This window comes from Delphinapterus leucas, unplaced genomic scaffold (genome assembly GCF_059928025.1).
Source record: "Delphinapterus leucas isolate spDelLeu-1000000601 "Yukka" unplaced genomic scaffold, BTC_Dleu_Yukka2 spDelLeu_asBTCV2_sq25, whole genome shotgun sequence".
NCBI classification, from domain to species: domain Eukaryota; kingdom Metazoa; phylum Chordata; class Mammalia; order Artiodactyla; family Monodontidae; genus Delphinapterus; species Delphinapterus leucas.
Window position 1 is genome coordinate 13,705,184 of NW_028322234.1, and position 19,677 is coordinate 13,724,860.

At 56.3% G+C, this 19,677-nt stretch overlaps 2 protein-coding genes across 8 annotated transcripts in view; one reads left to right on the forward strand and one right to left on the reverse strand.

The window, feature by feature from the left end:
* The first annotated feature begins 6,789 nt into the window (after window positions 1-6,789).
* On the forward strand, window positions 6,790-14,659 carry PEX11G (peroxisomal biogenesis factor 11 gamma). Its single transcript, XM_022557640.3, has 5 exons — window positions 6,790-6,900; window positions 8,263-8,451; window positions 10,862-11,040; window positions 13,419-13,481; window positions 14,098-14,659. The coding sequence occupies exons 1-5, from the start codon at window positions 6,841-6,843 to the stop codon at window positions 14,402-14,404; spliced, it is 798 nt and encodes a 265-aa protein (XP_022413348.1). The 5' UTR covers window positions 6,790-6,840; the 3' UTR covers window positions 14,405-14,659.
* A 1,938-nt stretch (window positions 14,660-16,597) lies between these two features.
* The window catches only part of ARHGEF18 (Rho/Rac guanine nucleotide exchange factor 18), a 95,775-nt gene continuing 92,695 nt past the window's right edge, over window positions 16,598-19,677 (reverse strand). For all 7 annotated transcript variants that reach the window (XM_022557639.2, XM_089905538.1, XM_089905537.1 and 4 more), the window contains 2 exons: window positions 18,841-18,957; window positions 16,598-18,754 (listed from right to left, as the gene is read on the reverse strand). In XM_022557639.2, the coding sequence (XP_022413347.2) occupies window positions 18,600-18,754; window positions 18,841-18,957 (272 nt within the window). In that variant the 3' untranslated portion in view covers window positions 16,598-18,599. The remainder of the gene's footprint in view (window positions 18,755-18,840; window positions 18,958-19,677) is intronic.

The window sequence follows — 19,677 nt, forward strand, 5'->3', positions numbered from 1 at the left end:
TTACTCCTTTCTCTGTGCCAGGCACTGGATATCATAAGAAACAGGTGTAGGGGATTCCCTGGTGGCCTAGTGGTTAGGACTCCGGGCTTTCATTGTAGGGCTTGGGTTCAGTCCCCGGTAAGGAAACTGAGATCTCGCAAGCCGGTTGGCACGGCCAAAAAAAGAAAAAAAAAGAAACAGGTGTAGTCCCTCTGCCTGCCCCCAGGGAAAGTAGAGCTATAAGTCATCACTCATATGGCACTTTTAGTGTGCCAGACACGGTTCTAGGCCCCCAGAGGGGGTCCATCATTAACAGACCAAGAGCCTTGCTTTTGTGGAGATGGTAATGGGGCCCAGAGGAGACAAACAATAATGTATAAATGTAATCACATAACTTGCAGAGTCAGTTACAAGCTGATAAGTGCTGCGGGGAAAAAAGTCACACAGGGTAGAAGGATGGGGTTTCGGGTGGAAGGGTTGTAGTTTTAAATAGTCAGGGAAGGCATCACCGAGATGATAGGCAAAGACCTGGAAAGAGGGGCAGCGGGGCATTTGGGTATCTGGGGGTAAGAGCATTCTGGTCAGAAGAAACAGCAGGTGCAAAGGCCCTGAGGCTGGTGCAGAGAAACGGGAAGAGCTGGAGAATTAACCACGGCATTTGACAGTTTGCTGCCACAACCCGCTCTCCTCATTCTCTATCAGTTGTCGAGGCCATGGCTCTCCGCTCCTTCATGTCTGGGAACCCACTTCCGTCTCTCTGCCCAACCCTGGCCACTGTCCCATCTCTGCCACACACCCCCTCACTGGTTTTCCCGCCCTCTGCAGTTGTCCCAGGTCCTGACTATTCTTTCTGTCCTCAAGCTGTTTGAGGTTGACACACCTTCTACTCATTTCTCTGGGCTTTTAGCTCCGGGCTCCCAGCACCCCACTTAGCCGACTGCGACTTTCTGGTCTTTGCTCAGAGCTGAGGTGTTTCCCTCCCTCTCCTCCCTGCACCTTAGAGACCAGACCCTCGGATGCCGCCAGCACCCCTGGCTTAGCCTCTTCTCGTGTGGGAGGCCCTCCTGGATCACTTCAGCTCACGGCTATTTGCTCATGTCAATCTCTTTAGAAAACACATATCAAAGGTTTTAACGTGGCAACCACTTCAGCGTGGAGGATTTGACGTCAGAGGCCGCTGACGTCCATTATCCCCATTTCCCCAGGTTTTCCTCCTTGTCTGCTATCTGACACTCTTCTGCACAGGATAGGCGGACTATCACTTCTTTCTAGTGTCTGCAACGATTAACATCTGGTCTCTTGGCGGGTTTAATGTTTATAATACAGTCCTCTGGTCTGTCGTCCCGGTACTTTGAATTTGAGCTCCAGGACTTACGTACTCAGTGGGTTCCTTTTCACTAAATTCAAGCAAAGTGTTGTTTTGTCCACTGGGTCGAGGTCCCATTACCTGCTCCCTAGCCCAGGGCTCTGCTGAGGGCTTTGGCCCAGCCAGGTTGATGCAAATATACATTTTCCCTGCCTGCTGGGAAAAGGAGGACCCAGGAGGGTGTAGATCCTGGATGCTGTCAGGAAGCAAGGGGGAGAGGTAACACCCTAACAGAGAAACAATAATTTGGATCACGACGTCTAAGGAATGAAGTAAGATTAAAGCAGCGATTGGCAAAGACACAGAAGTCATTTAGATTAGCCAGGAAATGTCTGGTTGCTGTTGTGAGTTGGACAATGTTCATGTTTTGTCTGTGTTCAGACACCATGATGGAGTGGGCTTGTTTTGTCTTGTTCAGCCACGGTCACAGGGTGGCCTTGTCCAATGCGGGCGTTCTGTGAAATGCTGTGATCGCCAGGCCAGGCCCTAGCAACCACAAGGCCAGCTGTGAATGCCAGGCCGGTTCCTGTCTCTTTCCCAAAGGTCAAGCTTAGCCCTAACCAGATGGTGGCAGACACTGGGAGGGCGGGGCCCTGCCCACAAGACTCACCACTGTCTCCTTGGTGCCTAGAACAGAGCCTGGTGCACAGCAGGCATCAGAGAAATGCCTTGTGTTTTTACAAGGTCCATGGGGACAGTACAGGCTCAAGAGAAGGGATCCAGTCACTCATGGAGCCGCTCCACAGCCCAAGGGGCCCCCTTCCCTCTGTGGGCCTTGGGCTTGGCTTGGACTTTTTCTGCTTTTTGTGTGTGTGTGTGTATACAGTTTTTGTTTTTAATTTTTTTTGGCTGTACCATGCGACTTGCGGGATCTTAGTTCCTCGACCAGGGATTGAACCCGGGCCCCCTGCAGTGGAAGCGTGGAGTCCTAACCACTGGACCGCCAGGGAAGTCCCTGGATTTTTTCTGCTGATGGAGCAGTGTCCCCAGTTAGGGGGTTGGGGAGCACACAGACACCTGCACCCAAGTCTTAAGCAAGGAGGACTGTGCTCGAATGTGAGGATTAAAGAGTCTCTTGGATGTCTTGGGGAAGTCAGGCCCTCGGAAGGAGGCTGGGGCTTGGGGTCCAGGTAAGAGAGAATGGGGGCTGCCTATGGAGGAGGATGTGGGCTGGGAAAAAGTAGATGGATTCCAGGGATATTTTGGTGGCTGTTGGGACATGGGAGGGGCATACTGAGGTAAAGAGGTGAGAGTGATATCCAGGGCTGTGCCTGGGTGGTGGGCAGGGGAGCCTCGAGATGGGAGTACAGAAGAGCAAGATGCCGCTGCTGTCAGTCTGATGTCAGTCTGGGAGTAGCTGAGTGTGTGGGGGCTTGTAGGATTTGCAGGGGAACTGTCCAGGGAGCAGGTGGGAGCAGTAGACAGGGCAGGATTGGAGAGAGATGGGGGGAGAGGCCAGCAAAGGGGTGGCTAGGGAAATCGTGGGAGTGGATAGGATCTCCCAGGACAGTGTGGATGGAGCAGAAACAGTGAGCTTTTGACAGGGCGCTGAGCCCCACAGGCAACACCGCTTATTGAGAAGCTATTTTGTGCCACGCTGTGGGGATCTAGCTGTGACCAAGACAGATCCAAAGCCCTGCCCTGGTGGAGTTCACATTCTGTTGAGGAGATACAAATAACTAGACAACCAGACAAATAACTAGATGACTAGGTTAAGCCGCAACATAGACAGTTATGTTAGGTAGTGTTACCAACTAAGAAGAAAAATAAGGCAGCAAGAAATGTGGGCAGGAAGTGCCCAGGAGGGTGTGCAGGGGAGGTCCCATGAGAGGATGACATTTGAATAAACATGAGGAGGAGGTGAGGGAAGGAGCCATGTGGGTATCTGGAGGGAGAGCCTTCCAGGCAGAGCGAACAGCACATGCAGAGGTCCTGAGTCAGGTATGGGCCGCAACTTCAAGGAACAGGAGGAGGGCAATGTGGTTGGATAGGAGTGAATGAGGCTGGGAGAGTAATAGGAGTCAAAATCAAGAGGAAATTTTTGTTTTTATAAAGGAGATCAGTCAACATCGTTAGTGATTAGAGACATGCAAAACAAAACCACGGTGAGATACCACTTCCCAGCTAGTAGGAGATGTGCCATCTGTGTCTCCTTACTGGTAAGCCAGCTTATCTTTCCCTGACCTCTATTAATTATTTTAGGCTCAGGAAAAATAGGAGAGCAGACGCAGTCTTTCAAAGGAGGAAAGTATGTAGAGGCATTTCCTCAGCTGACTGGGAAGAGGAAGAAGAAAGCTGATGCACTATGAGAAGAGGATGGAGGTGGGGGGAGTAGGTGGTAAAACGTACGTACGTTAGTCCGGACTGAGCCCATGCTGGCATGACAATATTTTTGGATATGCTGGGTTAAAATGTATTATTAAAATGAATAGTCCAAGTGTTGGCATGAATGTGGAGAAATTGGAACCCTTGTGCATTGCTGGTGGGAATGTAAAATGGTGCAGCCACTGTGGAAAACAATCTGTTGGCTTCCCAAAAAGTCAAACATTGGGCTTCCCTGGTGGCGCAGTGGTTGAGAGTCCGCCTGCTGAGGCAGGGGACACGGGTTCGTGTCCCGGTCCGGGAAGATCCCACATGCCGCAGAGCGGCTGGGCCCGTGAGCCATGGCCGCTGAGCCTGTGCGTCTGGAGCCTGTGCTCCACAATGGGAGAGGCCACAACAGTGAGAGGCCCGCGTACCGCAAAAAAAAAAAAAAAAAAAAAGTCAAACATTGTTACCCTATAATCCAGCAATTCTGCTCCTAGGTATATGCCCAAAGGAATTGAAAGCAGGGACTAGAATAAGTACACGTACACCATGTTCATAGCAGCACTATTCACAAGAGTCAAAAGGTAGAGACAACCCAAGTGTCCATCAACCGATGAGCAGATAAACAAAATGTGACAGAGCCAGAGCATGGAATATTATTCAGCCACAAAAGGAATGAAGTACTGAGACATGCACAACGTGGATGAACCTCGAAAACAGGGTCAGTGAAAGAAGCCAGACACAAATGTTCACATGTGGTATGATTCTATTTATATGAAATATCCAGAATAGGTAAGTACGTAGACACAGAAAGCAGATGGTGGTTGCTAGGGGTTAGGGAGAGGAGGAATAGAGTGACTGCTCGAAAGAGTGACAGAGTTTCCTTTGAGGGTGATGAAAACATTTTAAAACTCTAAAGGTGGGATGTCTGTACAACACGTGAGTGTACTAAATGCCACTGAATTGTACATCTTTTTTTTTTAATGTTTATTTATTTATTTTTATTTGGTGGCTCTGGGTCTTAGTTGCAGCAGGCGGGCTCCTTAGTTGTGGCTTGCGGGCTCCTTAGTCGTTGCTTGCAGGCTCCTTAGTTGTGGCATGTGAACTCCTAGTTGCAGCACGCTTATGGGATCTAGTTCCCTGACCAGGGATTGAAACTGGGCCCCCTGCATTGGGAGTGCAGAGTCTTTTTTTAAATTATTTTTAATAAATTTATTTATTTATTCATTTATTTAATTTTTGGCTGCATTGGGTCTTTGCTGCTGCACGCGGGTTTTCTCTAGTTGCTGAGAGCCGGGGCTGCTCTTTGTTGTGGTGCGCAGGCTTCTCATTGTGGTGGCTTCTCTTGTTGCAGAGCATGGGCTCTAGGCGCGCGGGCTTCAGTAGTTGTGGCTTGCGGGCTGTAAAGCACAGGCTCAGTAGTTGTGGCGTATGGGTTTAGTTGCTCTGCAGCATGTGGGATCTTCCCGGACCAGGGCTCGAACCCGTGTCCCCTGCATTGGCAGGCGGATTCTTAACCACTGCACCACCAGGGAAGGCCCGGGAGTGCAGAGTCTTAACCACAATGCCACCAGGGAAGTCACTGAATTGTATATCTTAAAATGGTGAACTTTTTGTTATGTGAATTTCACCTCAATTTAACAAAAAAAAAAAAAAAAATAGGAAACAGTCTATGCTAACTTTTTGAGAAAATGTCTTTGATTTTTTTTGACCGGCTAGTCCATAGAGACTGCACAAAATTCAAAAGCTACAAAACAGTGCAAAGGTGAACATCTTAATCTCTTCTCAGTGACAACCAAAGAATGTTGCTCACTGTCTGGCTCTACAAGGACTGAGTCATTGGCAACTGCAGTCACTGACCTTCATCAAACCCTGACAGGAGTTCAGGGCCGAAGATCAGGAATGAGGCTCTTTCTGCTCGGGGAAAACTGGCAGGACTTCAGACAGATATTTTCAGGACAAATTTTTTATGAGCCTGGATTCTTGCATCTTTCCAAACTAAGAAAAGCACTAAAATCATTAACTGCGGTATTTGTTCCTTGTGACCAGAAGCTACCTTCTCCTGAGATGTGTGATTACACATACCCTTCTCCAAAATCACACATATACTGACCTTACCCCCACCTTTTCCTCAGAGCTGTCTGAGGCTGTGTCTAGGGCTACTGTCCTCAGTAAATCCTTCAATAAAATGGAAACTCGGGCTGTCCTGGTGGCGCAGTGGTTGAGAATCTGCCTGCCAATGCAGGGGACATGGGTTCGAGCCCTGGTCTGGGAACATCCCACATGCCGCGGAGCAACTAGGCCCGTGAGCCACAACTACTGAGCCTGCGCGTCTGGAGCCTATGCTCCCCAACAAGAGAGGCCGCGAGAGTGAGAGGCCTGCGCACCGCGATGAAGAGTGGCCCCCACTCGCCGCGGCTAGAGAAAGCCCTCGCGCAGAAACGAAGACCCAACACAGCCAAAAATAAATAAATAAATAACAAAACAAAAAAACCCCGAAACTCACAGCTCTCACGGTGTGCGTTTTTATTTGTCAATACCAGCCACCCAGTTATCCTCTCTGGTGCAATTCCAGTTATCAGATTCTCATCTATTCTTCTAGAACGGTTCTATGCGTTTCCTTGACTTTTTTCTTTTTAAAGGGGAAGAGTTTATTTATTTATGCATTCATGCATGCATGATCTTAGTCCCAGGGACTGAACCTTCGCCCCCTGCAGTGGAAGCACAGCGTCCTAACCACTGGACCGCCAGGGAATTCCCCCAAGTTTCCTTGACTTTCTAAAAATGCCGTACATGATATGACAACAGCCATCCATGCTCCCTACAGACAAGAAGACAATACAGAAAGGGTGACGCAGGAAAATTAGAGAACTCCCTTCTTGGACCACGGCAAACAGGTTGGTGCTTTTGCTTGGAATATTTTTTTGTGTGTGGGCAGTTGGTTACCTTTGAAAACACGGGTAGCTAACTCCGAGGATCCACCTGGGTGCACAGGCCCTGGGGAGCGCACACGTGGCGGCCCCAAGGCTGCAAACTCTGTCCCTCCCAGCAGCAGACAAACGGTCAGGTGCCCCACAAACAGTCGCAGCCGCGCCTGCGCAGAACGTTCCCGGGAGCGCGCAGCCTGGTGCCGGGCCCGCCCCCTGGCGCGGCGCGCTGACGTCGAGGTGACGTCACGGCGGATCACCATGGTGGCCCTGAGCGGTCTGGCGTCGGCGCTGGAGTCGTATAGGGGCCGCGACCGCCTGGTGAGGCTGGGGTGGAGCGCGGCCAGAGGTCTCGGAGTCGGGCCAAAGCCCCGAGACCCGGACACTGAGGCCAGAGAGGGAGCGGGGTCACTCACGATCCCCCAGGGCAGAGGCCCTGTCCCCGAGTAGTGGACATGTAGTTTGTTCCGGCCACCCCATCGTGACCGGACATTTACAGTACCAACCAAATCCTCACGTTTGCGCATTGGGATCCGGCCGGATCACTGTAGCTAGTCGTTGGGTCCCAAACAATATCGTATGAGGATTTAGGATGTTGCAGGGTCCCCTCTGGCTGGACATTTGGATCCTGATAAATCCCCTATAGTGGGGCACCTAGGTTGTTCTGGCCAATTCAACCTGGCTGGACATTTCCATGCCAAACAAATCCATGTCTGGACATGTAGGATCGGACTAGGCCACTGTAGTTGGTCCCTGAGTTGTCCCAAACAATCTCATACGGGGATTTAAGATTTTGCAGGGCTTTCCCTATGGCTGGATGTTTAGGATCTCACCACATCCCCTCTGGTTGGGTACTTAGATTGTTCCTTCCAGGCCCCTGAGGTCAGACTCTGAGCTTGTCCCAGTCAGTCTTTTACAGGTAGGCATTCAGGTTGTACGAGGGAGTGTACCAGTAGCTGGGCATTCAGGTTCCAATCAAATCCCGTATGATTGGGTGTTCAGGTTTTAACAAATGCCCCCAAGCTGGACATTTAAATTGCAGCGTTTTTGCCATTACAAAGGTGCTGAAAAGGAATGACAAGTAAAAATAGTATATAAAACAACAGGAAAAAGTATCTTCTGAAAAGCAGATGTAGTAAAGATATAAGGGTGGTGATGCCGACCCAGTTCACCATGCCCCAAATCACCCACTGATTCCCAAATCACCACTGGGTTCCTTTTCACTAAAGTAATAAAAACAAATTATCCTTTTGTCCACTGGGTTGAGGCCTGGCCACCTTCCCAATCCACAGCCCAGCCACAGAATTTCGTGCAACCAGGTAGATGCAAATATATTCAATACATTTCCACCTAGCCCTCCTACATGCTGGGAAAAGGAGGATCCAGGAGGTGGGAAATGGGGGGGTTCTTTTTCTTGTCCCCATCACATATGTCTCCAAAGACTGTGCCATTCAGTGACATGAGCCAATACTCTGTTAGTTTCCCAGTGCCTTTTGGACAATGATGTCATGTGTCTCCATTTATCCCACCTACAAGTATCCTTTTCAACTTTTGGCTTTTACTGGAAGTTTGTTGATGGAGACTCGTCCTCCCACTTGATCTTATGGGGTCCACGGCCAGGTCAGGGGTGATCCAGCTCAGTCCTGCCCCAGGGCCATGCTGACTGCTTCTGGTTTCCCACAGATGCGAACGCTGGGGTACTGCTGCCAGCTGGTGGGCGGGGTCCTGGTGGAACAATGTCCTGCCAGGTCAGAAGTGGGGACACGCCTGCTGGCACTGTCCTCCCAACTCAGCCACTGCAGGACCGTCCTGCGACTCTTTGATGACGTGGCCATGTTCGTCTACACCAAGCAGTACGGCCTGGGGGCAGAGGTAACAGGGCGCATTGGGCTGAAGGGAGGGGGTGTGGACCCCGGGGAAGTCAGCGTCTTATGGACTGGTCTTTATAAAGGCAATCATGTGGGCAGTTTATTACTTTTTTCAATTTTACTTTTTTTTTTTTTTTTTTTTGGCCACACTGCACAGCATGTGGGATCTTAGCTCCCTGACCAGGGATGGAACCTGCGCCCCCTGCATTGGAAGTGTGGAGTCTTGACCACTGGACCTCCAGGGAAGTCCCCAGTGTTAGTTCTTTTGGAGACACCATCAGATGTTCTCATTTCAATTTTAATTAAAAAAGTTAGCTCATACGTTTGCACATCCCTAAAGACTACATGATTAAAAAGTCTCTCTCCTTCCTGACCCTCTGGCCGCCAATTTTCCTCCTCAGAGGCAGCCACTGTTGTCAGCTTCTTGTGTTTCCTTTATGAGATCTCCTGCACCTGCACAGGCAAAAACACATCGCTTACATCAATAGTTGCATGCCATTTACACTCTTCTACCACTTGCTTTTTTCACGTAACAGTACAACTTGGAGGTCATTCCGTATCAATCCAAAAGAAGCTCCTTCCAGGAATTCCCTGGCAGTCCAGTGGTTAGGACTCCATGCCTTCACTGCCGAGGGCCCAGGTTCCATCCCTGGTCGGGGAACTGAGATCCTAGCAAGCCACGTGGTGCCGCCAAAAACAAAAAAAAACAAAAAACAAAAAAAGAAGCCTCTTCCTTCGTTATGGCCACATAGTACACATATATAGCCAGATGGTGATTTATTGAACTGATCCCCTGTTGGACATGTAGATTAGTTACATCTTGCCGTTACTACAACAGAACCGCATCATTTCACCAGTGGATCTAGAGCAGTGTTCCTCATCTGGGTGGTGGTACGATCTTGTGCCCCCCAGGGGATGGGCTGAGAAGCTGCCCTGGGCCAGCCTGGCTGAGTCATGCCCCCTTCCTGGGCTGCCCTGCCCCTCCTCACTGCTCTCCAAGGGTCTCCTCTCTGACTCACTTACTCAGATGCTCCCCCATTCTGCCCCAGTGCCCGTGGCCTGATCATCCCCAATCTCAAGTGTTTCCCTGGACTTTCCTCCTGCTTTGACACCCATCTCTTCAGCTTCCTGTGCATCCCCCCCATCTCCTCTGTGAGGACTCCCCTGAGTCCCCAGGCAAGGGGTGGGGGGCTCCCTGCATCTCCTATGTCCCTTGGCCAGAACAAGAACCTCTTTTGTTGGTCCCCACCCCCGCTCCCACCTCCCGCCCCAGTGAGAATCTCCTCCCCAGCGTAGGGCCCAGACCTTGCTGCTTCTCAGGAAACACCAGCGGAATGAGCACGTTGGGGTGGGGGTGGGAGGCCCCGTCCTCACGGAGGGGTGAAGTGTGCCAGAACACCCCAGAAGGCCCCAGACAGGATGGCGGAGCTGGAGTGGGATTCAGAGCCCAGAGGGAGGAGGCAGGATCACAGCTGGCCAGTAGGAAGGAGGCGAGCAGCGAGCGTTGGTGGGGCCTTGGCTGGGAGGGCGGGGTTCCTGGGACGACGGAGAAGAGGCGGAGGGTATGGCAGGCAGTGAGGATGACGAGGTTGAAGGTAGAGAAGTGGAAGGACTTGGCTGGCGACCCGGCCAGCTTGGAGGCCTTGAGGGGGCCGGACCCTGAGAGGCGGAGCCCAGGGTAGGGGCTCCGGCAGCCTCAACTGGCCCTGTGTCGCTGGGTGCAGGCAGGGGTTCAGGACTCAGGGCTGGAGGGCATGGGATCTGCAGCTCAACAGCCTGAGGCCCATCCCTGTATGAGATGGGGTAGCTGGCAGCTTCCTCTAAGAGCCTCAGTTTGCCTGTTTGCAGGGGTGGTGACCCCTTTCTGCTTTGGGGGAGCTGACCCAAGCCTTGCAGCGTAGTGCCTGCTGGAAGTGGGCACCGGGTGTGTGGCAGCCCACCTGGCCACCCTGATCTGCCTGCTCAGGGCTCCCTGTGGGGCTGCCTCCCCTGCTCCCCTCGCAGGGTCCTGTACCAGACACCCACGCACAGGAGCTAGGAAGGCTCTGATGCAGGGTGTCCCAAGTTGTCCTACACGGGAATCACCCGGGGACTTAAAAAAATTTCCTGGTGCTGGGGCCCACCCCAGCCTTGGTGAGGCAGAATCCCTGGGGCTGGGGGCTGGGTGTGGCGTTTTCGAAACTCCCTGGGGGATTCCACTGAGTGGCTGAGTTCAGACCCGCCACTCCGCTGGGCAATGTTGACCACACTGCTGAGAAATCAGGCCTTTGTTCTCCTGCAGTGCCAGCTATAGGCCAGCCTGCCAGGCCTGGACATTGCCCTGTGACTGCCACCTGGCATGGCCGGGGCGCCTAACATGGGCAGTGGGTAAGTCTGATCCCAGGCCCATCCCCCCATCTCTCCCGGTCCTGCAGGAGGAGGCCATCTTTGTCCGCTGCGTGTCTGTCCTGGGCAACCTGGCTGACCAGCTCTACTACCCCTGTGAGCACATCGCCTGGGCTGCCGACGCCAAAATCCTCCACGTGGAGTCTGCGCCGTGGTTAACACTGAGCACAGCCCTCTGGGGCCTCTCCCTGCTCCTGGGGATTGCTAGGTAAGCAGCGGGGCCGCCCGCCAGGGGGCTGGAAGGGAACACCCGAGATCCCCAGGCTGACGGAAAGACAGACTGGAGGCGCGGGGGTCTTTGCCTCCTCTGCTTTTCCTCCTCACCACCTCACTGTATCCGTCCCCTATTGCCGCTGAAACAGATTTCCACAAACTCGGCGGCTTCAGGCAACACAAATTGATCATCTTAACAGTTCTGGAGGTCGGAAGTCCAAAATGGGTCTCACTGGGCTAAAATCAAGGTGTGGGCAGGGCTGAGTTCCTTTCTGGAGGCTCCAGGGGGGAACCTGTTTCCTGGCCTTTTCCAGCTTCTAGAGGCTGCCTGCATTCCTCGGCTTGTGGCCCCATCCTCCATCTGTATTTTGTTTTTTGATTTTTAAAAATTCTATTTATTTATTTGGCTGCGTTGGGTCTTTGTTGCTGTGCACGGGCTTTCTCTAGTTGCGGCGAGCGGGGGCTACTCTTCGTTGCAGTGCGTGGGCTTCTCATTGCGGTGGCTTCTCTTGTTGCGGAACTTGGGCTCTAGGCATGCAGGCTTCAGTAGTTGTGGCTTGCGGGCTCTAGAGCACAGGCTCAGCAGTTGTGGCGCATGGGCTTAGTTGCCTCGGGGCCTGTGGGATCTTCCCGGACCAGGGCTTGAACCCGTGCCCCCTGCATTGGCAGGTGGATTCTTAACCACTGCGCCACCAGGGAGGCCTGTGGCTCCTTTTTGATGTAAGCTCCCCTCACAGCCACAGTGGCTGTCGTGGAGCTGGCCCGTCTCTCTGGGCATTGGCCTTCCTCACGTGATTGGGCAGCCTGGGCTGGGCTATGGCTGCTCTGAGGCTGCAGCGTCTCCACAGGCTGCCTTGTGACCTCCGGCCCCAAGAGACTTAAAGGGCAGCCTTGGTTCCCTTAATGTTTTTAAATAGACTTTTTCTTGGGGGCAGTTTTAGGTTCACAGCAGAACGGAGCCGGAAGTAGAGAGTTCCCATGTACGTACCCCCTACACACACACAGCCTCCCCTACCATCCACACGGCACCAGAGCATGGCATTTGTTACAATCGATGAACCGACGCTGGCACAGCGTAATCACCCCACGTCCATGGTTTACATCAGGGTTCACGCCCTGTGTTGCCCGTCCTGTGAGTGTGGACAAAGGTATAATGACATGTATCCACCAGTGACGTATCATACAGAATATTGTCACTGCCCTAAAAATCCCATTTTTAGGATGAATATGCTCTGCCTGTTAGTCCATTCAGTTTTAGAGCTTCTAGTTTCCCCCCCATTTCTCTGTATGTGATGTGAGCAAGGGTGTAGGGCTTGGGAAGCATTTAGTGGGTGCTTGTCATGACCGGGGGTTCCTAAGACCCCAGGGTGCCGGAGAGTCATGTGGGAGGTTGTTGAAATGTAGGTGCCTGGCCCAGGCTCCCAGAGGTTCTGATTCTTCAGGTCTGGGGACCCAGGAAGCATCATTTTGCCTGAGTCCCCCCTGGTGGCTCTGATGCAGAGCCACTGACCTCACTGCAGGTGGTGCCCTCTGTCCTGTCCCCTCAGGGAACATGTCAACTGGATGGGTACACAGTGGCTGGGAAGATGTGATCAGGCCCTGGACGGACCTCTGAGTCAGGAAGCCTGGCTGAGGTCAGCCTTCCAACTGGTGGGACTCGGCACATTCACGTCCCTGCACGCCCCACCGCCCAGGCTGCAGGGTGCAAGGGCTGTGCAGAGCAGCCTGGTTGGACACCACCAGGGCCCCAGAGTCCCCAGGGAGCTCTAGAGGATGCCCATCTGATGGCCGCTTCCTCAGTCTGCAGACACCAGCCCTCGGGGCCCAAAAGGTCATCTAGTTTCACCTCAGACAGGTCTGGCCAGTGTCCAGGGTGTGTGTGGGAGGGGAGGGGACAGGCCTGGCGCCCATCTGGACCCCATTTCCCTGGTGAGCCAGCCGAGGCGCAGGGAGGGGAACAGCTTTCCCAGGCCGGCTGTGGGCCAGCCTCGGTATCCTCATCCACAGAGGGGTGGCTTCCCAGCTGGGCCATCAACCCTGCACGTGGCACAATGTTCTTTGGAGCTGTGGTCCTGGGGCCAGTGGTTCACAGAGGCCGGGCTGGAGCCTGACTGGCCAGGTCAGAAGCACTGGACACTCCCAAACCTGCAGCCCAAGTAGGTGGGGGGCCTGCCTTAGGGATGAGTCCCCAGGAGCTTCCGAGGCACGGCTGCTCTGGGGCTCCAGAAGGGCGCAGGACAGATGGAGCCACCCACTGGCGAGGCTGGCAAACTTTACAGGGAACCTGTGGCCACAGTGGCAGGCGGGAGCCTCCCCTCAGGCCCTTGCGCACCCCACCCGGCTTCTCCAACCCCATCCTCTGTGGTGTTGCAGGTCCCTGTGGATGGTCCTGAAGCTGAGACAGAGGCTGAGGAGCCCCCTGGCAGCCCTCACCAGGTACGATGTCCGGGGTTCTGCCCAGGAGACAGGCCGACTTCTTCCTGCAGGCTGGGTACCCCAGAGGGTCTCCCCAAGCCAGGGAGGTGCTCAGAGTCACCAGCAATCAGCCCCGCCCAGTGCAGGCCCCGTTGTTGGGGGGGCATGATGTGTGCCACATCGAGGGGCCTCGCTGCTGCCTCCGGGTGGATGTAGCACTTTTACAGATGGGGAAACTGAGGCTAGCTGCAGGCCCCCTAGGCAGGAAGTGGCAGAGCCAGGACTCCAGGGCTGAGCCTTCACGGCCGTGCCCCCATCAGGGAGGATGATGGGAGATGGAGTCCGTTTGCTGAGGACCAAGGTCAGTCACTATCTCATCCTGGGAGAGAACATGGGGTAGGGCCACTCCCAGCACAGGCCCAGAAGCTGCCCACACCCCTGCCCAGCTCCACGGGTTCAGGAGGACAGAGGTGTGGACCTGAGACTCTCGCTCCCGCCGTGGGCAACCTCTGGCGAGTGTGACCTGGACGCAGCCCTGCCAGTCCTCCTCCCTCCCCAGCACGCCTTGCTCTGCCCTTGTGGGTGGGCGGGGGGCGCCCGGGCCTTCCCTGAGCACCCCCCGACTCTGCTCCCACAGCCAGCTGCCCCAGGGCAAGCGGAGGGACATGGAGGCCCAGATCCGGTCGGAGGCGCTGACCTTCCTGAGCAACCTGGCTGACCTGGCCAACGCGGTGCACTGGCTGCCCCCGGGCATCCTGTGGGCCGGCCGCTTCCCCCCGTGGCTGGTGGGCCTCCTGGGCACCATCTCCTCGCTCCTCAGCATGTACCAGGCAGTCGGGGCCGGCGGCCAGGCCTACGCCGCCCCTGACGGACCGGGGAGCCGGAACCCTGACGGCGGCCCTTCCCACGGAGCAGCAATCGCCCGTGAGGGGCCAGGTCTTTAATTGAGCAGATCAAGGCCAGGTGTGGGGAGGCGCGGCCAGAGGATGCGCAGAGCAGCCTGGGGCACGAGCCCCCAGAGGGGCGGGTGTGTGTGGGCGGAGTGGGTAGACCCCGAGACTCGGTGCAGTGGAACAGGCACCCCGCAGGCCAGAGTCCTGTACCCAAAAGGCGAGCGGGGGAGCCGGGTTGGGATGGCGAGCGCCAGGTGGGCCTGAAGAAAGTGAAATGAGAATCAATTAAAGGCGGTGGTGCTGGTGCGAGGCCAGATGTGAGAGCTTATTCCTAACGCCCCGGTCCCTCCTGTCCGCTCACTCACATGCCCTCTCTCCCGGGCAGGCGGGGGTGCCCCTGGGCCTTATTTTAGGGAGGGTGTGCAGGTGCCCCTGTGGGCCCGGGTTCAGCCTCCTGCAGGCTGGAGCCGCAGTGGGAAACCACAATTCCCCGCCCGCCTTTGGAGCATCCTTGGCCGGTGGTCCCCTCCGACGCTGCCAAGCGCGGCCCGCCAACCCTAAGCGGCCCTCAGCCATGAGGGCGGTCCTCCCTCCCCGTGGGCTCGGGCACCCCGGCCATGGATGCTGCCTCCACCGGGCTGTGCCTGGGTCTCGTGCTCCTGGGCATCACGGGGTGCCTGTCATGGCCGAAGCATCTCACAGCCACCGCTTGGACCCAGAGCTGCCGTTGTCCGTTCAGGGCTGGTCTGAGCATTTCGTGGGCTCTGAGCATCTCTGGAGATGCCCGAGGCTCCTGTCTCCCAGCTCGTGGAGATCACGACAGGCAGGACAGGACGAGCTTGTTTTCCAGTCTGACGTTTGAGAGGCCACACGCATGTGGCCTCTGGTGGCCTCGGCGGGTGGTGGGTGGCCCACATCTGCCCCTGGCTCTTGCCTGTGACCCTCCACATCTGAGTCCTGGCGGGAAAGCGGAGGAAACGGCGCCCTCCCTCACAACTCAGAAGCACCGGGGAGAGCCAACGCACCGGCGGCGTTTACAGTCCCTAAAGTCTCATGTGATTTCAACCACATTTTGTTCTTTTACAAAGAAGGTACGTGGCCGGGAAGAGCTGGGGTGGCTGCAGGGACCTCACCTGGCCCCATCCAACGGGGGGGCTCCCTCTGGGCTAGGGGAGGGAGGAGGAGGAGGGAGGGGGTCCCTCTTCCCTCTGGTAAAGGGGGGGCACGCTCTGCCTTCCCAGCACCCAGAGGCACCAGCGACATTAGGGTGGGGGTCAGAGCGGCACCTGCCTACCTGTCGGGAGACTCAGTGAGTTAACACCTGGAAGGCAGCGTGCTTGTCAGGGGACCACGTGAACACCTGGACGTGTAACACGGCAGGTCACAGGTGCCCCAGGAGGCTGGCGTCCCCCTCGGGCCTGGGCAGCCTGGGCAGCGGGGCGGGGATGCAGCTGACGGCCTCAGGCACAGCTGGGTGGGCTGGTGACCAGGAGCCGGCTCCAACTGTCGTGTGGCCACACCCTGCCCCGTGCCCTTCCCTGGGCTGGCAGCTCAGCTGCAGGTTGGGGTGAAGCCAGACAATTCCAGGGGACCGGCCCCGGCGCGGGACTCAGGGAGCGCGTGCTCCGTCAGGGAGCAGGGAGGCTGAGGGGCCCCGCCTTGTCGAGGAGGCTGACGCCCCAGGACCACAGGGGCGGCCTAAGTGGGAGGGGACCGGCCAGGGCTGGAGGACCCGGCGGCATTCTCTGCACCCTGGCTTCATCAGCGCTCCCCCTGGGGGCCACTGTAGCCACCTTGGCACTGGCACTGCCTCCAACTTTGTCAAGATGGAATCACTGTCTGGGGCTTCCTCACCGGGAACAGAGCAGGCTACCTGGCCTGGGCTCTCTCTGTGCAGTCCCTCCAACCACTGGTCTGAGCTGGCGGCCAGCGGGGGGGAAGGTGCTGTCACTTGCTGGCAGGTGTCTCCACCCCTACATTCCCCACCCCAGCCTCGGGGCAGGGGGAGCAGTGCAGCCGGCAGGAGAGGTGACAGCGGCAGACAGCACTGCTGTGGCGTCCTGGGCCCACAGGGGAGGGACAGGGCATCACAGGCAGGCCCTGGGCCTGGCGTTCAGGCCTCCTGGTGCAGCAGAGGGTCCGAGGCTCCTCTCCTCCCCGCCCCCCCCGCCCCGAAAGCACACTGCAGCACCAACCTTTGGGCAGGTGATCCTAAAACAAAACTCCAAAGAACCGCCACTCCGGTCAGCTCACCTCAGACACGTTTATTGCTAGAATCAGGTCTTAAGTTCTAGGGCGGTTCCGACATATATCACAGTGAGGAAATGCTGCCATCATTGTAAAAATAATTGTCGGGTGAACTAAGGTCATGGTCACGATTAACGTGCACAGATCCCACAGAAATAGGAACATCTGCTCGACCCCTAACTTTACAAATAAGACTGGACTCTACCCGGGAGTGACCTCGGGGTCCTGGTGAGATGTGCCCACGGTGCTGCCCAGCTGCTGGCACCACCCGGAAATCTCCTCTGCTGATATCCACGAGGCCTCGAGCTGCTGATCGCCCCGAGGAATCCTCTGGGAGGGTCACAGCGTCACAGCGGATCTGTGGGTGGGGCTTGCGGCCCAGCAATGTCCTCTTCACAACAGGACAGGAACTTAAAAGTCAACTTTTCTAAAGTGCTCTGATGCGTCTCAGTACAAAACACAAACACTGATTACAGACGTGGCACGTGTCCTGGGGCAGGGAGGCTGCTGCTCTTTGCTGCTCGCTGGTGCCGCAGGCCCTCGGGCAAGGGCGAGGTGGGGGAGGTCCCCAGAGGGGCAGGAAACAGCTCTGGAGAGGTCCGGAACCACTGTCAGTTCCTTGTCACTGCTGGCTGTGTCACCTCGCCCCGGGTGCCCGGGCTCCTGTTCCACCAGGACTCAGTCTTCCCGCCAATGCTTCGGGCCGTGGGTTCCACTGGGGAGCCTGGGGTGCAGGAAAAGGTTGGAATGCCCCACCCTCCCGCCTGGCACCCAAGCCCACACTTGGCCAGAGCTGGAATGTGGGTCTGACCCAGTTATCACCCTGGGACTGTTCATGGACATGCGACGCCATCCCCGACACCTACAGCCTCGCCTCGAGGCTGGACCAGCGGCTTTCTCCCTCCTCCTGGGTGTTTGTTGACAATAAGCTGCAACAGCTCACTGGACTTGAGGTGCCCGCGAGGCGGCCGTCTGTGCACTTGCTGGCAACAGTCACCACCCAGGCCACATGGGTCCCTCCAGCGTTCCACCCCACTGCCCTTTGTCCCAGCATCTATCTGCCCATCGGCTCGGGACACCAGCCCTAGGGGCTACCCCCTGGCAGCCCTGGAACAACTGGCCCATCTCATGGGGATGGAGGACCCTCCACCCGGGGCTGGGACCCTCAGGTGTGTGCCAGCCCTGGCTGAAGCTCTGGACTTGGCTTCCTGGGCGCCTGGTGTTCGAGAGGCCCACAGAACCACGCTGCCTTGGTGAGGCGCCTTGGGAAAGCACCGAGTTTGACAAGAGCAGGTTTTAAAAACCTCCACCACATTAAAATGAGCTACGCTCAGTCCCTTCCAGGTCAGCCCCTTTCAGGACGAGTTTCTGCACCTGTAGGACCCGCCAGGCAAGCCATCAGCCAACCTCTCTGGCTGCCCAGCCCTGTGGCCCTGTCCCGGGAGAGCTGTGTGCCACCCCTGGCTGGGCTCATGTCTTGGCCTGGAGGTTCACCATGAACCCACTCCTGGAAGTCAATTCTGCCTGATTCTGCGGACAGAGCCAACACCACTGGGCCCCTTCTGGTGCCATAATGACTCGTTCCAGGGTCTCCTGGTGGCCATGGAGCCCAGCCTGGGCCAGCATCTCCTCAGGCCAGGGTCTGGCCTGTTGTCATGCTCTAGGTGGAACCACCACAGTTGGTCACTACCTTGCAAACACAGCCTGGAGTTGGTCTCTCCTCTACCCAACTGGGGCGCTACGATGACAGCTCCATGGGTTAGCTTTGGTTCAACCTTCCGTTAAAAACTCTCCTTTTTGTATTAGAAAAAATAAGTTTACAAAGTTGCCCAGGCACCACTGCTAATCCTACAGAGAACCTCAAGATGGCAGGCCAACGCTGCCCCGGCCTGGTGGTGGTTGGCAGAGGCCTACTTGGGAAGGGGAGAGGGCCGCGGGGCGCGTCCCCAGAGAGGATGGTGGCGGCACAGGAAGGGGTCTGCACCCTGAGCCACGCCCCCTAGAAGAAGATGACATCTTCCTTGCTGGCTTCTTCCTTGTCGAGTGGTGTGGAGAACAGGGCTACGGGTGGGAAGGATGCCCCCCAGGCCTTGAGGGTGAAGTACTCGTTGGGGACATCAGCCGGGACCGGGGATGGGGCTGGGAGGCAGGAGTCTGGAAGAGAGAGGGGGTTGTGGGTGTCAGGAGCTGCCAGGCACTGTGGGTGCCAGGGGGTGGGGGTGGGGTGCAGGCCGGCTCACCTGGGGGCGGTGTGGAGCTGCGCAGGACGGGACTCAGCGAGCGGCGGCTCCGAGAGGCGTTCTCCTCTTTGCCCATGAACTTGTTGAGAAGCAGTGGCTGCTTCAGGTCAAATGAGGCTGGAAGTGGGAGGAAGGTGCCGGCTGGGGTGCTCGGCCTCGCTCCAGGCACAGGAGCGCTCTGCGGACCTGGGCCAGGGCCTCATCCCACTTCTCGCCCACACTTTCCCCAGCGCCCGTTCCCAGGAATAGACCCCACTCAGACGTTAGGCCCCAAATTCAGTGACAAAATCCAGGGCAGACACCCCTGCCCGACCACAGAAGGCCCTGGAGTCATTCAACCTTTGGACGAGAGGCCCTGTGACCCTGCCGCTCAGTGGTCCTGGGACACAGGCCCTGCTCCCCAGGAATGTCCCAGGGACTCTCCCCCTGGGCCTTCCCTACCAGGGCCAACTGGCTGCAGGGTGCTCTGGTGCAAGGGCTGAGCGTGCCATCGGTGGAGCAAGGACACCAGCAGAGCTGGCAGCACCTGGACCAGCGCAGGGCGGGGCTCGGTGGGGGAGCGGTAGCATTGATCACTGTGCAAATTCCTGCCCGACTTCCGCCCGGGGTGACTAACTGCGCAAAGGTTTCCAAGGCTCGTTTCTGAGTCACCAGGGCGTTCCCTTGTCCCTGATCCCAGTTTGAGGGCCAAGGCGGGAACAGAGCTGAGGTTTGATGTTTCCATTTTTTTGCTCTTTGAGATGAAAGACCTCCACGTGTTGGGGCGGAGGGGGCAGCCTCAGCTGCCTCACCAGTTGTGCCTTGGGGTTTCCTCCCGATGCCCCCTCCAAAGGTGAG